The sequence below is a fragment of the Cydia fagiglandana genome, chromosome 24 (genome assembly GCF_963556715.1).
Source record: "Cydia fagiglandana chromosome 24, ilCydFagi1.1, whole genome shotgun sequence".
Taxonomy (NCBI): domain Eukaryota; kingdom Metazoa; phylum Arthropoda; class Insecta; order Lepidoptera; family Tortricidae; genus Cydia; species Cydia fagiglandana.
The window spans coordinates 1,788,884-1,807,268 of record NC_085955.1 but is presented as its reverse complement, the minus strand read 5'-3'; the positions used below and the strand labels follow the sequence as shown (position 1 = coordinate 1,807,268).

The 18,385-nt window shown below is 42.2% G+C and overlaps 3 protein-coding genes across 3 annotated transcripts; 1 reads left to right on the top strand and 2 right to left on the bottom strand.

Moving 5' to 3' along the window:
• Positions 1-238: 238 nt before the first annotated feature.
• On the top strand, positions 239-4,220 carry LOC134676281 (serine hydrolase-like protein). Its single transcript, XM_063534653.1, has 5 exons — positions 239-739; positions 1,070-1,204; positions 1,803-1,950; positions 2,997-3,125; positions 3,560-4,220. Exons 2-5 carry the CDS (start codon positions 1,090-1,092, stop codon positions 3,846-3,848), a joined length of 681 nt encoding a protein of 226 aa, XP_063390723.1. The 5' UTR covers positions 239-739; positions 1,070-1,089; the 3' UTR covers positions 3,849-4,220.
• Positions 4,209-9,578, bottom strand: LOC134676286 (putative cysteine proteinase CG12163). The gene is made up of 5 exons (XM_063534658.1): positions 9,450-9,578; positions 8,447-8,570; positions 6,982-7,166; positions 5,645-5,770; positions 4,209-4,581 (listed from the first exon to the last, which is right to left on the bottom strand). The coding sequence occupies exons 2-5, from the start codon at positions 8,545-8,547 to the stop codon at positions 4,421-4,423; spliced, it is 573 nt and encodes a 190-aa protein (XP_063390728.1). The 5' UTR covers positions 8,548-8,570; positions 9,450-9,578; the 3' UTR covers positions 4,209-4,420.
• Positions 9,579-11,761: 2,183 nt separating this feature from the next.
• LOC134676581 (transferrin-like) lies at positions 11,762-17,240 on the bottom strand. Its single transcript, XM_063534972.1, has 5 exons — positions 17,236-17,240; positions 16,680-16,892; positions 14,545-14,742; positions 12,967-13,370; positions 11,762-12,590 (listed from the first exon to the last, which is right to left on the bottom strand). The coding sequence occupies exons 1-5, from the start codon at positions 17,238-17,240 to the stop codon at positions 12,139-12,141; spliced, it is 1,272 nt and encodes a 423-aa protein (XP_063391042.1). The 3' UTR covers positions 11,762-12,138.
• Positions 17,241-18,385: the final 1,145 nt, after the last annotated feature.

Below are 18,385 nucleotides of genomic sequence, written 5' to 3'. Positions count from 1 at the left end.
AGTGGGCGCAGGCAGGGCCCGCAACTCGGCCAGGGAGGTTACTTTTCGCCGCGACCCATCTGGGCACACCACCACAATGCGACCCTCGCTTGTCCAGCATCCATTAAGGCCGTATACTTGTCTCGCCTCCATAAAGACACTGTGACGGGTGCTTGTCAGAAATTCAGAGAGAGTCATACCAGATCCCTTTAGCCGCTTCTTCGAGGCCCATACACTATCTCGGGTTCGTGGACAAGAGAACTTTATAAGAATGGGCCTGGGTTTAGAGGGCACCTTTTGTCTACCAAGGCGATGGCAACTGATAAACGAGGACTCCGAGACACTACTCAGTTGCAGCCTGCCCTGGCAGATATCCCGGACTGTTGTAGATGCTAACTCACTCTCTTCTTCGGGAACCCCATGTAGCAGCAAGATGTTTGAGCGTGACCGGGTCTCCAGATCTTCCAGAGTCTTCAACACAAGGTCCATTTGCTTTTGGAGGCTCTCCACCATCTTCCATATAAGCTGTTTGAATGTTTGATAGTCATCTTGGATTTCTGGCTTCAGAGTGCTCTCTGATGCCACGGAGTTCTCAAAGGAAGCCATGCGAGAAGAAAATAGGTTCTTCATTTCCTCCATACCTTTTTGAAGTTGTGACAAAAGATCCATCGCAAGTGTAGTTAGTGACTTTTTCGAACTGTGCTTTAACTCTTACTGTTGGTGTGCAGAAGTATTGAAAACAGCTGTAGGCGGCACCGAGGTAAATATTAAGTCATACAAAAAATAATTTTTGAAAATTATTGAAATAAATAATTAAAATGAAATAAAATTAGCTTTCAATTACAAAATACGTGTCACTTGTTTGCCTACCCGTTTTTTTTTTTTCTTTTTTATTTTATCATAGTTCTCCAAATAAAAGAAGGACCTTTACACGTGGATAAGGGTTAAATAAGAAAATTAACCTTTATAGCCCTTAACTCTTGTGTATGTTTACAGGAAAGACGTAACACATTTTTCTGTTTGACCCATTTAGTGTTAAGCTAGTTTTTTTTGCTCACAGAGCCCACAAATTATTTCGTTTTCTTCTCAGGCCACGGACACTCGGACACGATGCCAGGTCCACCGATATCCCCCCTACATTTGGTGGAAGCTATACGTCAAATAGTTGACCAACTACAGTGGGACACGGTCTCTTGTGTCGCTCACTCCATGGGGTATCTCATTTGTGAGTATTTAAAACAAAAAATATTCTGAACTTCTTGGTTTATTTGACGACTAGTCTGGCCTAAAGGGTAGTGACCCTGCCTATGAAGCCGATGGTCCCGGGTTCGAATCCTGGTAAGGGCATTTATTTGTATGATGATACAGATATTTGTTCCCGACTCGTGGTTGTTTTCTATATGTATACATATGTAAGTATTTATATATTATATATATCGTTGTCTGAGTACCCACAACACAAGCCTTCTTGAGCTTACCGTGGGGCTTAGGGCAATTTGTGTAAAAATTTCCTATAATATTTATTTATTTATTGGCTTTCACGGTATTTTTCAACTCAATCACTTACACCTTATAAAATAAAGTCCCCGCCGCGTCTGTGTGTGTATTCTATAGTCCGTTTTTTTAGCATTAGAAAGAACTTCGCAGAAGTAAATTATATGTATTGACCATGCTACATTATATAATTCAATAATTACTAACAAATAACGAGCCTGATAAAAACTGCACGCTTGCTTCTGTGGAGTTCTTTCTAATGCTAAAAAAACGAACAGGAGTAGTTATAATATCATTACGTGTACCTTTACTACTTTCTAACATTGCAGGCGCGTATTACAACGCAGTGTACCCCGGTCGAATACGAAGGCTGGTGTCACTGGCTGGTGCGATCAGCATCCAGCTACACGGGCTGGTCGAACTGCCGAAGGACTGGTTCGACATCAGCATCGCCAGCTACTACCGTCGCTATTTCCAGTACGTACCTAGTAACAAAGTGTACCCTGGCTGTATACGAAGGCTGGTGTCGCTGGCTGGCGCGATCAGCATCCAGCTACACGAGCTGGTCGAGCTGCCGAAGGACTGGTTCAACATCAGCATCGCCAACTACTACCATCGCTATTTCCAGTCCGTACCTATTAACAAAGTGTCGTCGTAAATTTAAGAGTTAGACTCTTGTCGGTGTAGCTTTCTCCATTTGACTATCCAGGGCCGCCTCCTTGAATTCCTTATACGACATTACAGCTACCTTTTCTTTTATTTGTGTTATTTAGCTTATCCTCGGCCTTCCTCTTCCTCTCTTGCCTGCAATCTTTCCTTCTATAATGTTATTTATAAAAGCGTCATGTCGTATAAGATGACCAATCCTTTTCCCTCTCCTACTCTCTATTGTCCTCAACAAAGTATACCCCGGTCGATTACGAAGGCTGGTGCCGCTGGCTGGCGCGATCAGCATCCAGCTGCACGGGCTGGTCGGACTGCCCACGGACTGGTTCGACATCAGCATCGCCAGCTACTAATACCGTCGGTATTTCCAGTATGTAGTACCTATCCGAAGAACCACGCTTTCTACATTGAAAGCCACCAACGATTATGATGAATGTAAAACGGGTAACGAAAGCAGAATAGGACTAATTTAAGAACTTGACGAAAAACCAATGGGACAACCCAAGACGATACCCTTATTTTATGATTTTTTGAATAACACATATGTACCCCTTGAACCGATTCCTTTTAGACACCTAAGTAAAGGATGGCTCACGCTAGACCGGGCCGACGCGTCCAACAAGTTATTTTCTATGACGGCTGATCATGGGTTCGCAGCATCTGCGAACTTTTACTAACAAGATCGGTTACATCAGCCACTTGCGAGTACACCAGCGACAGCAACGGAGTTGACACCAGTCGCCGTGGCGGAAGTCGGCCATTATCATCCTTAAAACAGCTAGCAGACATCAGGCTTCCGTTACTCTTAGTATTTCTCAATTAACATCAAGCTTCTTAATACATCCTTTACTTAACAGGCCTCCAGCACCCTTAACCTACACATATAAGAAGGCAGTGGAATCCCTTGCTAGGGCTCGAGACGTGAGTGAGGCAGACGCCACTATCTTGGCGTCTCGATGCCTTAAATCAGTCGACGGAGAGTTCAGGTGAGATTTGCAGTGTTGACAGCCCTAATAGGCCCCCCCAGGCCTTGTTGTAACTACTCCATCATCATCCTGGCGTCAATCCCGGCTGTGACCCCGCGCGGGGCGCGAGGACCCGGGGTCCGCCTTCCGACTCCTTCGTGTCCACTTTGCCCGATCTTCGGCGTCCCTGGTGGTGAGTCCGTTGGTACGCATCATCATTCATCATCATTTCAGCCTATACATACATATACGTCCCACTGCTGAGCACAGACCTCCTCTCATGCACGAGAGGGCTTGGGCTATAGTTGGTACGCATGCCTTGTTGTAACTACTAGCGGCCTCTTTCTCAACACCCATCGTATAGACTGCCGCCCCTAATGTCTTGCCGCCCTAGGCCCGGGCCAAGCTTGCATCTAAAATAGTTTTTTTTCACAAAACCTTAATTCACATTCCAGGTTCACATGGGACGTGAAAGCAAAGAAGATCTACGTACCGCCCATCGCAGAAGACATATTATACTCTATCCTATCCACCCCCACTCCCACGCTTTGCCTCGTGCCTACAGAGGATAAAACGCCAATCACCTTCTACGACTGTCATGTCAACATGTTAGCGAAATTGACCAATGAGCGTTATGTGTTCGTCAGCGTGCCAGGCGGGCATAGCGTGCATTTGACTAATCCAGAGTTCATTGTGCCGCAAATTGTTAAGTTTTTTAATGAGGATGTAAAATCAAAGTTATAATAAATATAACTACTTATATGTCTGTATCTTTCGGCATTTAAATAAATATAAACTAACAATTTGTAAATATTCGGGTAGTTATAACATTTATTGGTTAACCAATCAAATACAAAACCGTCTGAATCAGTCACTGAACGACTTTAACCTACATAATTTGATCATGTACCTAATGTTGGCATCTACCCTCAACTGGCTTAAGGAGCCATTTTACTTTTATTTAAATACCTAAAGATACAGACTATACAGAGTATAGAGGAAGAAATTAAGTACAGCTCAGAGCCACTGGTAATAGCTCTGTGCAATGCGTAAGTACTCAACGCTGGTGTCGATTTTAATATCTTATATAAATAAAACCTAGAATTATTTGCACAATTTAAGGTTTTCATTTAAAAGCCTAAACTAATAGAAAAAATTATATTCCACTGCATTAGCCTAAGGGCTGATTTAGACGGCGCGCGAACTCGCATGCAATTTTAGTTACATTGCGGACTGTTGGTTACATCAAATTCAACCGACCGATCAAAAACGGCAATGCATCTCGCATGCGAGTTCTCGCATCGTCTGAATAGGGCTTAAGAGATATCTATTGCAACTTTAGCGTAAGACACGTCCATGGCGATGCCGCATGCGTTGGTCCCGCGGCGGAGGTAGTAGTACCCCTGGTCCCCCTGCGGCCAGTCCGTCCCCCAAGAGTTCTTGATGATCCAATATGGCACCGTTCGTCCATCAGAGCCTGTTTCATAGATTTATATTATTTTTTAGGGTTCCGTACCTCAAAAGGATAAAACGGAACCCTTATAGGATCACTCGTGCGTCTGTCTGTCACCAGGCTGTATCTCATGAACTGTGATAGCTAGACAGTTGACATTTGTACAAATGAAGTATTAAAAGTACGGAACTCTCGGATCGCTTTTTCATTACCCTTTGGGTACGGAACCCTAAAAACTTACTATAAGCGACGCTGTACCCAACTATGAGTACGGCGTGGTTCCGATCCTCCGGCGGGCACTGATCCTCCGTGAGTTCGTCTATGTCTAAACTTACTATAAGCGACGCTGTATCCAACTATGAGTACGGCGTGGTTCCGATCCTCCGGCGGGCACTGATCCTCCGTGGGATCGTCTATGTCTAAACTTACTATAAGCGGCGCTGTATCCAACTATGAGTACGGCGTGGTTCCGATCCTCCGGCGGGCACTGATCCTCCGTGGGATCGTCTATGTCTAAACTTACTATAAGCGACGCTGTAGCCAACTATGAGTACGGCGTGGTTCCGATCCTCCGGCGGGCACTGATCCTCCGTGGGCTCATCTATGTCTAAACTTACTATAAGCGACGCTGTAGCCAACTATGAGTACGGCGTGGTTCCGATCCTCCGACGGGCACTGATCCTCCGTGGGATGGTCTATGTCTAAACTTACTATAAGCGACGCTGTAGCCAACTATGAGTACGGCGTGGTTCCGATCCTCCGGCGGACACTGATCCTCCGTGGGCTCATCTATGTCTAAACTTGCTATAAGCGACGCTGTATCCAACTATGAGTACGGCGTGGTTCCGATCCTCCGGCGGGCACTGATCCTCCGTGGGTTCATCTATGTCTAAACTTACTATAAGCGACGCTGTAGCCAACTATGAGTACGGCGTGGTTCCGATCCTCCGGTGGGCACTGATCCTCCGTGGGCTCATCTATGTCTAAACTTACTATAAGCGACGCTGTAGCCAACTATGAGTACCGCGTGGTTCCGATCCTCCGGCAGGCACTGATCCTCCGTGGGATCGTCTATGTCTAAACTTACTATAAGCGACGCTGTATCCAACTATGAGTACGGCGTGGTTCCGATCCTCCGGCGGGCACTGATCCTCCGTGGGCTCGTCTATGTCTAAAGCGTGGCGAGGATTTAGCATCATTTTGTCGTTAATACCTGTAAGTAACAAGAAAAAATCCTCAGAGTTGACAGAACTCTTTGGGGTACTCCAACTCATGATTTTTGACCATCATACACAATATATCATCATTTTCCTTTCGTTATCCCGGCATTTTGCCACGGCTCATGGGAGCCTGGGGTCCGCTTGACAACTAATCCCCGAGGCGTAGGCACTAGTTTTTACGCCATCTGATCTGACCTTCCAACCTAGAGGCACAGGGCGGACACGCCATACATCAAAACTCGTTTGCGTGTATATGTGTGAACGGCACGTCTGTACACGCGTCATTGTGTGAGTAAGTCGCTTAGGGCTACTATTTACATGTTTTTGAGTTCACGGAGCGTTATCGTTGTACTCGTAACGTAAATATCAAACATTTTTATTCCTAAAATTAAAGAAACAAACATAATTGACAAGATGGTATTTTCTCCTAGATCCTTGCTATAATAAACTGTTCTATTCACAGGTCACAGCCAATATTATTTGAACGTATATGCGAACTCACACGTAACCCGTAAAGGCCGTAAAATATTACGTAAAGTATGGTGCGGCAATAAATTACCAAAAATGTCATGTCGAATTGTCGATAGACAATTAGCGTGGACTAAATATAAATAATTACAAAACGCTACTTTTTAATATATGTATAATAAAAATAAATGTTCTTTATTTCGTGAATTTGAAAAACAACCATACATCGCAAAATACATCGGCATTTTGAACGTTGCGTCATCGCGCCGCGGCGTTGCTAGCCGAACTGAGAGTATGTCAGGAGTCCGTCAGAACTCAGTCGCGGGGCGAGGTAATCCGAGTCGGGGCGGGGCGGTGCGTGTCCGTTCTGTATGATAATACTATTACTTATTCTGTGCTAGAGGGTAAACTAGGCCTTATTGGGATTAGTCCGGTTTCTTCACGATGTTTTCCTTCACCGAAAAGCGACTGGTAAATATCAAAAATGACATTTCCTACATAAGTTCCGAAAAACTCATTGGTACGAGCCGGGGTTTGAACGCGCGTCCTCCGGATTGAAAGTCGCACGCTCTTATTGCCGCTAGGCCACCAGCGCTCACATCACATACACAATTAGGGTTTGCAATCCGGATCCGAAATGTATGAAATTATCCGGATCTGGATCCGGATCCGCCGCGGATCTTCCCGAACATTTCGGATCCGCCGTGCAGACCCTGTACACAATACAAAGCCTTACCAGCAGAAAGCGGGCCATGTTTCCTCAAAGCTTTAGCCATTGCATCCTCGTCTCCTGGCCTGACTCGCTCCAGCCCAACCACGTTCACCAAACGAGGCTTATGCTGTGGGCATTGCAATTTTTTTTCACTGTACGGCCGGTATTGTGATTCGAATGGCACGCCTCCGAGATTCGCTATTATATCACTGAAACATTATTTACATCATAAGCCCGCTCCACACTCGTGCGCGAATCGCGGCGCGAAGCCGCGAACGCGAGTCTGGAGTCGATTTCGCATATCAGCGAACTAGACTCCACACTCGCGTTCGCGGCTTCGCCCGCGATTCACGCGCATAGTCTGGAGGGCGCTATACATACATCACTGGCTCAGTGACCCAAAGAGGATCTTGGCCTCTGACACAAGAGAGCGCCATTCTGCCCTATTCTGCGCCACCTCACGCCAGTTGGGTATTCCGAGGGCGGACAGGTCTTTTTGGGCTTCGTCACTCCAGCGGTATCTGGGGCGCCCGGAAACATTATTTAATTAATGAAAAGTTTTTATTATATTTTTACATACTTGTATTTCATTATATGAACAGTCAGCAGCAAAAGTTGCTAGGCGGGTGAGGTATTCAAAATTACCTTGACATGCTCTTATTCTCTTAACAATAAAGTCGCCAAGATCATTTTGAACTCCTGGCCCGCTTAGCAACTTCTGCTGCTGACTGAACAAGAATAAATTTTAAAGGGGTTTAACATTTTATTTGACTATCCATGACGAGGTGCGGATTTGCCCTAAGGCTCAGTAGGCCCGGGCCTCGGGCAGCAAGGTGTTAGGGGCGGCAAATTGTGGCAAAAAATTATCTGATGATAACAAGAAATAAGTCAAAATGTTGGTCAATACTGCTGCTGTTTGGGTGCTGAGAAAGGGGCGGCTACAGGGCCTGGGGCCTAGGGCGGCAAAACTGCAAATCCGTCACTGCCATGACGTACGCATATTATGTATAATTAAACCAAGGAAAGTCGGCAGTTATTTATACGTTACCTGAGATGTCATTTTTTATAGCGATTAGGTAGAGCAAATTTTCTGTCGGACGTACCGATTTTGAAAAACAAGCAAAAAATTTAACAAAAAAAATTTTACAACTCTTGGAATGGAGCAAACTCGGATTACACTAATTTAGAACCAAATGAAGTTATTAAGATAATTTCTAGCTTGTTGGTAATTAATTCCTGGGAAAAATCTAATTTGACTGACCTATAAGTCCGAGAACAGCAATACTTACGCAGGCGTGGCTCACTCCGCGATTTCGTCGCTTTGCAACAGGTGACAAACACACCAATTTTGGTGGCCGCAATAAGCCGCGCGTGGCGCTGTCGCCGCCTATAGCAGCCATATCTGTTCTGATCGTAACAGACGCGTTTTGTTAGAGAGTGAGTCTTCTGTACCTAGTACTATTATTTATTCTGTGGCAATATTACTTACGCAAATGTGTGGACAACGCTGACCGTGTGATTGCAATCAGCGCCCATGGTGTTGCAATCTAATAGGTACTGCTCTGAAAGGATGAAAGGATAACCCTTCATCCAAAACTGACTCTCGATGTTAGCTGAAAATTGTTGTGTGTTAAGCTTTAGATTGTCTGGAAGAGATCGCTCTTTAGCGATAAGACCGCCGGTTGTGGGGCCGATTTTTGAATATCGAGCGTTGGATTTCTTCACTCGGAAATCGGTGGAAAACAGCGAAATCCTTTTTTGAAATACGAGCGATAGAGATTGGGTATCGAGTGGTATTAACCACTCGTTTTCAATTATATTAGTAGAATTTAAATACCGGGTACCTACTGGAGATATTATTGAACGAAATACACGAAATCGAGCGGCCGAAATTAAAAAATCGGCCCCCATGTTCTTTTTCGTATTAGTGAGCAATTTTGTATTTTTTTTCTTCTACCTAGCGTTATCCCGGCCTTTGCCAGGGTCCGCAAAAAAGGGTTTGTATATTTTTATTGGGTCCATATTGGGTCGCATAATAGTTGATTGTCCTAATGTATTACTGAATCGCGATTAGAAAGGGATTGAGATAGCTGTCAATCCATATTGATTTTGACGTAAGTGTATGGAAATCTGTTATTTCTAATCCCTTTCTGATCGCGGCATGATAATAATGTTACGCATAAAACTCACTTCGCATAATTGTTACTCGTATTGTGCTGGAAATATTAACATTTCTGAAAAATTATAACACAAACCTAACCTAACCTACCCTATTCTACACAACCTATGCAAAATATTTTAGAAAATACTTTCTGTTTCAGCTGGAGAAAAAATATGCGAAGAGATTTATGCGTAACATTACATTATGACAATCAATTAATATTATGCGATGAGAGAGGATCCCATTTGTATTGCATTGTATTGTATCTGGGGAAAAAGAGTCGTAAGCGTCCAAAGTATTATTTATGATGCTTTATTAAAAACGGACTTACCAATGGCACTAAAAGCCCAGCAAGAAGAACAGGAATGACCTTGGTCCTTGACCGGACTTACCCCGCCACATTCCCTCCAATCAAAATGCTGACCTTCTAAATTTGAAACAGTTCCATGACAGAACGTCGGTTTTGACACATGCTGGGCGGTAAAAGACTTAGCTGAGGCAAGAACGTCGGTAAAAAGGCATAGTAAGCTGATAAGTTGGACGTACATTTTGTGTTTGTAGAGTTAAATGCGGCTGATAGCTTTTATATTGCTTATACACGCGTTTTGTGCACATTTTATGTTTTTTAGAGTTCTGTATTATTAATAACAACCATACGCCATGACAACTTTTTCCTAAACACCCTGGAAGGCAGGATTGAAAAGAGAAGAGAGGAAGGGAGACCTAGAATTACTTATCTCAGCCGAATAAAAAATAATGAGTCGTATGAGATTAAAAGACTGGCACAAGAAAGAAATGGTTGGTGATTACTTTCTCCCAGTGGCGTAGCTAGCATGGGTGGCACCCGGTGCGGAAATTGTGGGTGTCACCCCAAATATCAATCAAAATTGTAAAATATATTTAAAAAGAGTAATTGTAATTTATGTTAAATAGCTCAGGATTTACTCCATCGCATTAATTTTACATGATTTTACGAATTTTATAGATGGCACTACTGATGTTCACGGTCGGGTGTCACCCCTAAATGGGTGACACTCGGGGCGGACCGCCCCCGCTGCCCTCCCCCCCCCCTAGCTACGCCGCTGATTGTGATAATTATTAATAACATTTTTGTGGAAAGGCAGATAGAGAGCTATTAATACTATCTCCAAGAGGGTATTATGCCTGGGGATTGAAGTCCAATGGGAGTTGGTTGCTCATAACTGACATTCGAAACTCCGTAAGCGCGATGTAGAAAATACTAACGCCATCTGTTAACATATTGTGGCACATCGTTGATAAAAGGCGCCAAAATTTCAATAACAACGTTCTGTCAGACAAAGACATTAAAACGCTTTGTTGTATATTTCAACAAAAATAATTTGTTGCAATTGGGTACTTTCCTCTACTTAAAATAAATTATTTAACAACGTGCACGAAATAAAGCACCAGATTATAATAAGAAAAGCATAGATAACAGTTATTTTTAAACACAATTTCTGCTTAATTAATCGGATGGAATTGTATAAAAAAAGTAGGTGAGTTCACTGTGACGTCACTACACACGTTTTCATATAAATTCCATATTAGCAAATAATTTTGACAGTTCTAAAAAAGAAGCTGATTTGACTAGTAGAAAAGTAGCCAATTGAAAAACCCTGCTAAATATAGAATAGGAAAAATGCCAGTTTTTTCGTTTTACCTATACTAATTGGTTTGATTTATTACTTTACAAAAATGTAACAAGACAATAAAATAAAATACTTTTTTATTACCCTTGCCATTGGAAACGTTGTCTTACAAAAATGTATTTAATTAACTTCACGTGTACAGTCGCCATCAGATATATCGGAGCGGCCAAGGTGTTCACAATATCTGAACACGCACTATAACGCCTTCACAATAGAGGCGTGCTGAGATATTTGTGAGCACCTTGGCCGCTCCGATATATATGATGGCGACTGTACTAACTAACTAAGTAAATAACGTATGTTGATTATACTAAATACCATAGGTTTTTTTTTATTATTTTAATCTAGCGAACCGCCTGGGTGTCGCAAAAGTTTTCGCATTACCAAGGAATAAAAAAAAAAACATAATTAATATCACAATTATTTTATTTTCTTTACATTATTCAATACGTTCCCTAAAATGTATGTAGAGTCGGACCAAGAAAAGTTTGCAGCGGATTTGATAGCCCACTCAGTGCAAGTGTCATTTATACGTCATAATTTCATAGAAGTTTGACGTTTAAAATAACACGTGCACTACGTGGGCTATCAAATCCGCTGCAGACTTTTTATGGACTGACTCTATTACTTTGTTGCCAATATCTAGATCTGACTAAAATTTTATTGCAATATGGCAATTTAACTATGCTGGAAATAATATAACTCTGTATCTTTAGATACCTACTTAAATAAACGTAAACAAAATCTACCCTCAAATGGCTCCTTATTACCAGTTGAGGGTAGATGAAAACATTACATGATCAAATAATGTAGGTTAAAGTCGGGTCGTTTAGTGACTGCACAAGGCGGTTTTGTAATTGGTCGGTTAACCAATAAATGTTATAACTACCCGAAAATGTACAAATTATTTGTTTACTTTTATTTAAATACCTAAAGATACAGATTATAATAAAGTAAAAGTGTAGCCTTCAAGTGTATTTAACTGTTTTTATTATTTTCACTACATATGATTCATCATATATTTGTATATTCCAAATCCGCTACTTTATCGGTAAACATTTCTATATGTCAAGCCATTTCCGTCAGTAGAAACAAGCGGCAAATTTAAAAAAATGTAGGCGCAAAGAGTTATCGTCCCATAGAAAATTTTAATTGCGCGCCTTTTTCTACTGACAAACTTGTTTGACCGGCTATATCTTATAAATCTAACACAATTTCACATACAGCTTGGCAAAAAAGAGTAGAAATTAAAATGTGGCAACACTGTAGTGCCATCCTTTTCAAACCAATATATATAAGGAAACGGGACGACACTTTCTACTCTTTTTTGCCATGCTGTACATTCAGTTCTTACAAAAACAACACGCAGACCATCGACACAATCAACATTAACTTCGGCACAACACTACCCGCGGCACCTGTCAAATCTGACACATGACAGCTGTCAATATCCTTTAAGCTGCGTTCAAAATTCAGCGGCACTTTATCGAACGGATGCGTTCGTAAAACATCGCTTGTTGACAATGCCTTAGTATTATCATGGAATAGAATATTATTCTGATGATTGTAAGGCCCGTAGAGAGAAAACATGACTGCTGACGCTTGATTCGGGTTATGTTTGCCAAATAATTGGTCCAATTTCGTCATAACGTTTATGATTTCTTGGCGGCGCATCGCTGTGGTATTTTTGGCGAAAACATGGCCGATATTGGACCAGGATATGAAGCAGTATTTCTCGTTGTCCTCGGCGCAAATGGGTTTGATTTTGACGTCTTTGACCCAAGGTTCAGGAATTTGTTTGGCTGAAAAAGTGAAAATTAGGTTACGTTAAAGAATACCTAAAAAACCTCGACTTGATAATTTTTATTTTGGGGGCAGTGTATGAATTAGGTACACATGTCTTCACGACATTGAAATATATTATGGTAAAATAGACACATTAATTGGATTTGTATTCTTTCATTCAAAATGTAGGTAAGTACATAATAATTTACCAAGTAGGTACACCTATAGATCATTATAGGCGAATTCGTTTTAGAACTTATTTTAATCCCTTTATAATATCATTTCATAGTACATTTTAAATTGAGATAATAATATGGAACAAAAAATAAAAAGGCCCTGTTTACAAGTTCCTATAAGAAACTATCCAATAAAATCATAATTAACATAACTTACCAACATATTGGTTATAGGTAGCCATGCTTAAAAACGCGACGTCACTCTTCCCCTCCACTAGCGACCTCAGCGCCCCCCACTCTCCCTCTACCACCTTCCCCTCCTCCACAACGCACCCCTCTATCCACATCTTACTATCTTTTACATATTCATCTACACCCGGCGCACAAATACTTTTAAAAAATCCATTCAAGATATCTTTACAAGTATTTTTTTCTATATTCGCAAGGTAGCGTAGAACGGAATGCCAAGCCAGACCGTCGAAGCGCGGGAAAGCAGCGCGCGTTCCCTTCAAGTCGGCCATCTTGAATAGTTTCGCGTCCTCGCGGACGTAGGCTACGACTGTGGTGCTTTGGTTGATGATAGGCGTCGTTTCGTGAAGGATCGGTATGAGGGACATGTCTCTGTAATAAAACATAAAGTAATATAATTTTGAACACAGTCGATTATCTTCTGTGACTAAGAAAAATGACATAACGTAGAGACAACTAGAGATAATTTAAAAAAATCTATTTATTACAACTACCTTCAAGCGTCGGCGTCTAGTCAACTCTATGACTGCTGCTCGACGCAACGTTGGCGCAACTGCGCAGCGACGTCATTTCTCATAGCGCTGATTAGACGCTGACGCTCAAAAGACGCTAATGTGGTGTGGCCCTTATCTAGTCTTAGTCAGTTTATTTTCTTCTATCAAGAAGCTGAATGTCACAACAAGTTGAATGCGATATTAATGATGTCACTAGGACCAGGCGTGGCTCACTCCGTGATTTCGTCGCTTTGCTACAGGTAGCTAAAAGTACATCCGTTCCACACCAATTTTGGTGGATAGCCATAAGCCGCACGTGGCGCTGTCGCCACCTAGCGGCCATATTTGTCCTGATCGTAACAGACGCGTTTTGTTAGAAAGTGAGTCTTCTGTACCTAGTACTATTATTTATTCTATACCAGGACTCACCTCTCAGCTCTAACAAGCCAGTCCCCACTAGCGACCGTGACATCACAGCTTTCATTCTTCTTAACCGCTTGCATACAGGCCGCTCGGTCATCTTTCTCTTATCATGAAGTGTGCTAAGCTGAATACGATAGTTAATTAAAGATGTCACTAAGACTCACCTCTCTCCTTTAACGAGCCAGTCCCCACTAGCGACCGTGACGTCACAGCTCCCATTCTTAACCGCTTGCATACAGGCCGCTCGGTCATCTTTCTCTTATCATGAAGTGTGCTAAGCTGAATACGACAGTTTATTAAAGATGTCACTAGGACTAACCTCTCTGCTCTAACCAGCCAGTCCCCACTAGCGACCGTGACGTCACAGCTCCCATTCTTAACCGCTTGCATACAGGCCGCACGGTCATCTTTCTCTTATCATGTAGTGTGCTAAGCTGAACACGATAGTTAATTAAAGATGTCACTAGGACTAACCTCTCTGCTCTAACCAGCCAGTCCCCACTAGCGACCGTGACGTCACAGCTCCCATTCTTAACCGCTTGCATACAGGCCGCTCGGTCATCTTTCTCTTATCATGAAGTGTGCTAAGCTGAATACGACAGTTTATTAAAGATGTCACTAGGACTAACCTCTCTGCTCTAACCAGCCAGTCTCCACTAGCGACCGTGACATCACAGCTCCCATTCTTAACCGCCTGCATACAGGCCGCTTGGTCATCTTTCCTCAAGCACTGAACCGCAGGCTCCACTCCGTATACCGCAGCGGCTTCGCTCAGCCATTCACATTTATTCTGCTCGAGGATTGACGTGGTGCACATTACTATATGTCTGAAAAATTAAATAAATGTTACTACATAGAAAATTTGCATAAAACAGTGCAGTATCTCGGGAGAACGAAAATAATAGGGCAGGGACGGCCATTATAGACCGCGGGCCAGGAGCATTGTTAGTCATCGCCTCCCGTTTGATACTTTGTCAGATGAGGGTTTAGATGCTATCGTGAATTAATAAAATAGTCATGTAAAAAATAACGGCGATGTTTCGGTGGCTGCCATTCATGCCTCAACCCACCAACGGAGCGGCAGCTGACGTCCATGATACATACATAGCCGTTCACCACTATAAGAGTTACCACGATTAGAGGAAATGTATCAGGATGACCGATGCTATGAAGTCACATGACTATTTCCATACATTATTTAGGTTTCCAGGACCCCTTAGGGACCCCCCAGATGGCCCCTTGGCCAGATAGGAAGACAGGCTGGGACAGAATTAAGTATTTTTTTAGAGAAACACGGAATACTGTAAATCACGTAAAAAGAAGGGCTTGTAGTGCCAAATTTTTTGACTACGCAGCAAATTTGGCACTACAAGTTTCCATCCCAGGTCGAAGATCTAGGGGCAGACCCAGAACAAGATGAAAGGATGTAGTGCTATAAGGACATGAGTAACTGCAAGTTAAGCAGGAAAGCTGGCCCCACCACTATGTGGGATAAATATCATAAATAGCTAGGAAGAGAGAGACGAAATACAGTAAATATGAGAGCGAAAAACTATTACAGCACCCGACTTCAGTCTGTTTCAACTTGCAAGCCGTGTTAAATTATGAGGAAATAGATGATGTTACCAAAGCAAAAACAAGATGGGAAAAGGACCTAATAGAAACACTAGGAAATGGCAATAGATAGACAGGAATGGAAGAAAATGTTGGACAAAAACTTAAATACAGGGTGGCCAACTTGGAGGTATACAACTTTTTTTGCCGCCATTTTGTTTTGGCGGCAAATATGACAGTTGTTGCATGAAAATCACTTTGTGTAGATACGGCAAATTTGTTATGGAGCGTTTACAAGACGGGGACACGTGTCACACGCCACGAGCCACAATAGAAACATTAAAAATAACGTTTCCCGGTCGATTAATTTCGTGAAACGGTGACATTGACTGGCCCCCAAGATCGCCTGATTTAACAGCTCCTGACTTTTTTCTGTGGGGCTATCTAAAGGGACGTGTCTATGCTAATAGGCCAACGAACCTTCAGCAATTAAAACAAAATATTCGAAACACTGTCGCTGAAATAACGCCAGAAATGTGTGAAAAAGTGATGAAAAACGCGATGAAAAGGGTTCGCAGGGTGGCAGATGCCATGCTGCTAGAGGTGAACATTTGTCTGACATTATTTTCCATGTGTAATTGCTGACCCTACATATTATATTTAACAAGGAATACTTAATATTTTTTATGTTTTATAGAATAAAATTTCAAAAATAAAGTGTACCTATACCTAACCTGTGTGTGTATACCTGTTATTTGGCCACCCTGTATATTAGAAAAAGGCGATTCGGAAGAGGCCTAGGTGAAAAAGACCTTACGAACATGCATATAGAAAATATACATACACATATATATAATTGTTAAATGAAATTTTAACTGTTCGTATAAGAAAGGCTTTAATAATAATATTAAAGATGATATGGCAGGTGTCCGGACTTCTTTGCAATAGCCCAGTCTTTTTTCCATCCAAACTTAAACCATAGACCAGTACTCTGTCCATATTCTTTACAATAGCTTCCATTGCCTACTGAAACCGGTTCGCGGATATTGATGTACCCGTGAATGGGTTCCAGCAGGCGTTCTACATGACATCAAATCTCTCCAAACGGCCTCTACGTGTCGGATCCATATCCCCAGGCACGCCTTACAAATGACCGGGCTCGCAAGACCCGAGAGTTTTAAAACGGAGATACAAATAAAGATGATATCACCTTGACGGAGTGCATCCGGCCTGGCTGTAAGCCTCCCTGAACCCCCCGGCACCCGCCAGGTAATCAAGCGGCGTGCTCGGCGGCCGCAGCGGCGCCGGCAGCGCGCCGTTAGCCTCGAGCAGCGCGGTGAGCGCGCCGCGCCAGCCCCCGCCCACCACCACTCCCGCGCCGGTGAGGTTGGCCGCCAGACGGCTCACAGCTTCAGCCGCTTTCCTGAAAAACCGGCCAAGTGTCGGACTCGTGTTCCAAGGGTCCCTTCCTTTTTCCTCGCGTTATCCCGGCATTTTTGCCACGGCTCATGGGAGCCTGGGGTCTCCGCTTGACAACTAATCCCATGATTTGACGTAGGCACTAGTTTTAGCACTCACGATGTTTTCCTTCACCAAGAACACGATCTTGTTTTCACGATGTTTTTCTTCCAAGGGTTCCGTACATTACCCAATTTTTAACAATGTAACAAGTATGTTAAATGTGAAACGAGAGTTACTTAATTGCCTTTAAAAAACCCGTAGGGGTCGGATCAAAACCTAAGTAATTCGTCCAACTCACGCTTGACTGCATATTTCTAATAGGTTTCCCTGTCATCTATAGGTAAAGAACTATTTTGTGTATTTTTTTCAAAATTTTAGACCTAATAGTTTCAGAGATAAAGGGGGGACGGGGAATGATAATTTTCTTCGTTATTTTGTTAAATAACTTCTAAACTATTTATTTTAAAATTAAAAAAATATATATATTTGAGATTCTCAAAATGAGCTCTTTCATTTGGTATGTAACACGATACAGTTTAATAAACATTATTTTTAGATTTTCTCTTTTACCCCCCAAAAGTGACCTCCATGTTTAAAATTCATTTTTTTACGTAAGATGTCCGTCTTTGAGTCACAAAACATATGTGTACCAAATTTCAACTCAATTGGTCCAATACTTTTGGAGAAAATGGGCTGTAACAGACGGACAGACAGACAGACGCACGAGTGATACTATAAGGGTTCCGTTTTTTCCTTTTGAGGTACGGAACCCTAAAAATAATGCAAAATTATAAAATTGTATGAACCCTAAAAATAATGCAAAATTATAAAATTGTATTTCCTACAGATGTAATGCATAATACTCTATTGCACTACGTCTGTAGGAATACTGTACATACATGCGACAGCCTCTGTTATCTTTTCACACTTAAATCGATTACACGGGTATGGAAATTCGATTAGAACTTTAAGATATCGCTCCGTTAGACATTCACTAGGTATGAAATAGTAAAGATATGTGACGTTCCACGGCAAAAGGTACCTTATGGCAGCTGGCGCTTACGCTTATTATTAACGCCGCTCCAATATTCAGTCGGGGTAAAGGTACCTTTCGCCGTGGAACGTCACATACCTTTACTACATAATTATATCTTATCTAGTGCATATCTAATTCATTTCCCGAATCGCGCCGTGGAGTCGCGAGTAGGGTTACCAGATGACAGGAATTATCCTGACATGTCAGGAATTTTGGCCTTCTGTCAGGAATGGGGACGGAACACGAAAACGTCAGGAACTTTTTGAATTGATAGACTTTTTTATGAAGTACCTTTTAAGGCTTTTAATTGACTTAAATTATTCCTACTATACCTACTACCAAAAAGAATAGATAGTATAGAGGGGTCCTGTCATAGTAAATTTTTAGTCATTGTAAATTTACTGCCATCTATCGACACA

Excerpts from the sequence above, each read along its gene's own strand:
- LOC134676281 (XM_063534653.1), top strand. The coding sequence starts at position 1,090 with ATGCCAGGTCCACCGATATCCCCCCTACATTTGGTGGAAGCTATACGT. Across the intron at positions 1,205-1,802 it reads CTCCATGGGGTATCTCATTT|GCGCGTATTACAACGCAGTG; the intron begins GTGAGTATTTAA and ends CTAACATTGCAG. Across the intron at positions 3,126-3,559 it reads TCAGTCGACGGAGAGTTCAG|GTTCACATGGGACGTGAAAG; the intron begins GTGAGATTTGCA and ends TTCACATTCCAG.
- LOC134676286 (XM_063534658.1), bottom strand. The coding sequence starts at position 8,547 with ATGAAGGGTTATCCTTTCATCCTTTCAGAGCAGTACCTATTAGATTGC. Across the intron at positions 5,771-6,981 it reads ACATGGCCCGCTTTCTGCTG|GTATTAACGACAAAATGATG; the intron begins GTAAGGCTTTGT and ends TGTTACTTACAG. Across the intron at positions 4,582-5,644 it reads TGGATACAGCGTCGCTTATA|GCTCTGATGGACGAACGGTG; the intron begins GTAAGTTTAGAC and ends TCTATGAAACAG.
- LOC134676581 (XM_063534972.1), bottom strand. Across the intron at positions 14,743-16,679 it reads GCCGGATGCACTCCGTCAAG|ACATATAGTAATGTGCACCA; the intron begins GTGATATCATCT and ends TTAATTTTTCAG. Across the intron at positions 12,591-12,966 it reads TACCTATAACCAATATGTTG|CCAAACAAATTCCTGAACCT; the intron begins GTAAGTTATGTT and ends TCACTTTTTCAG.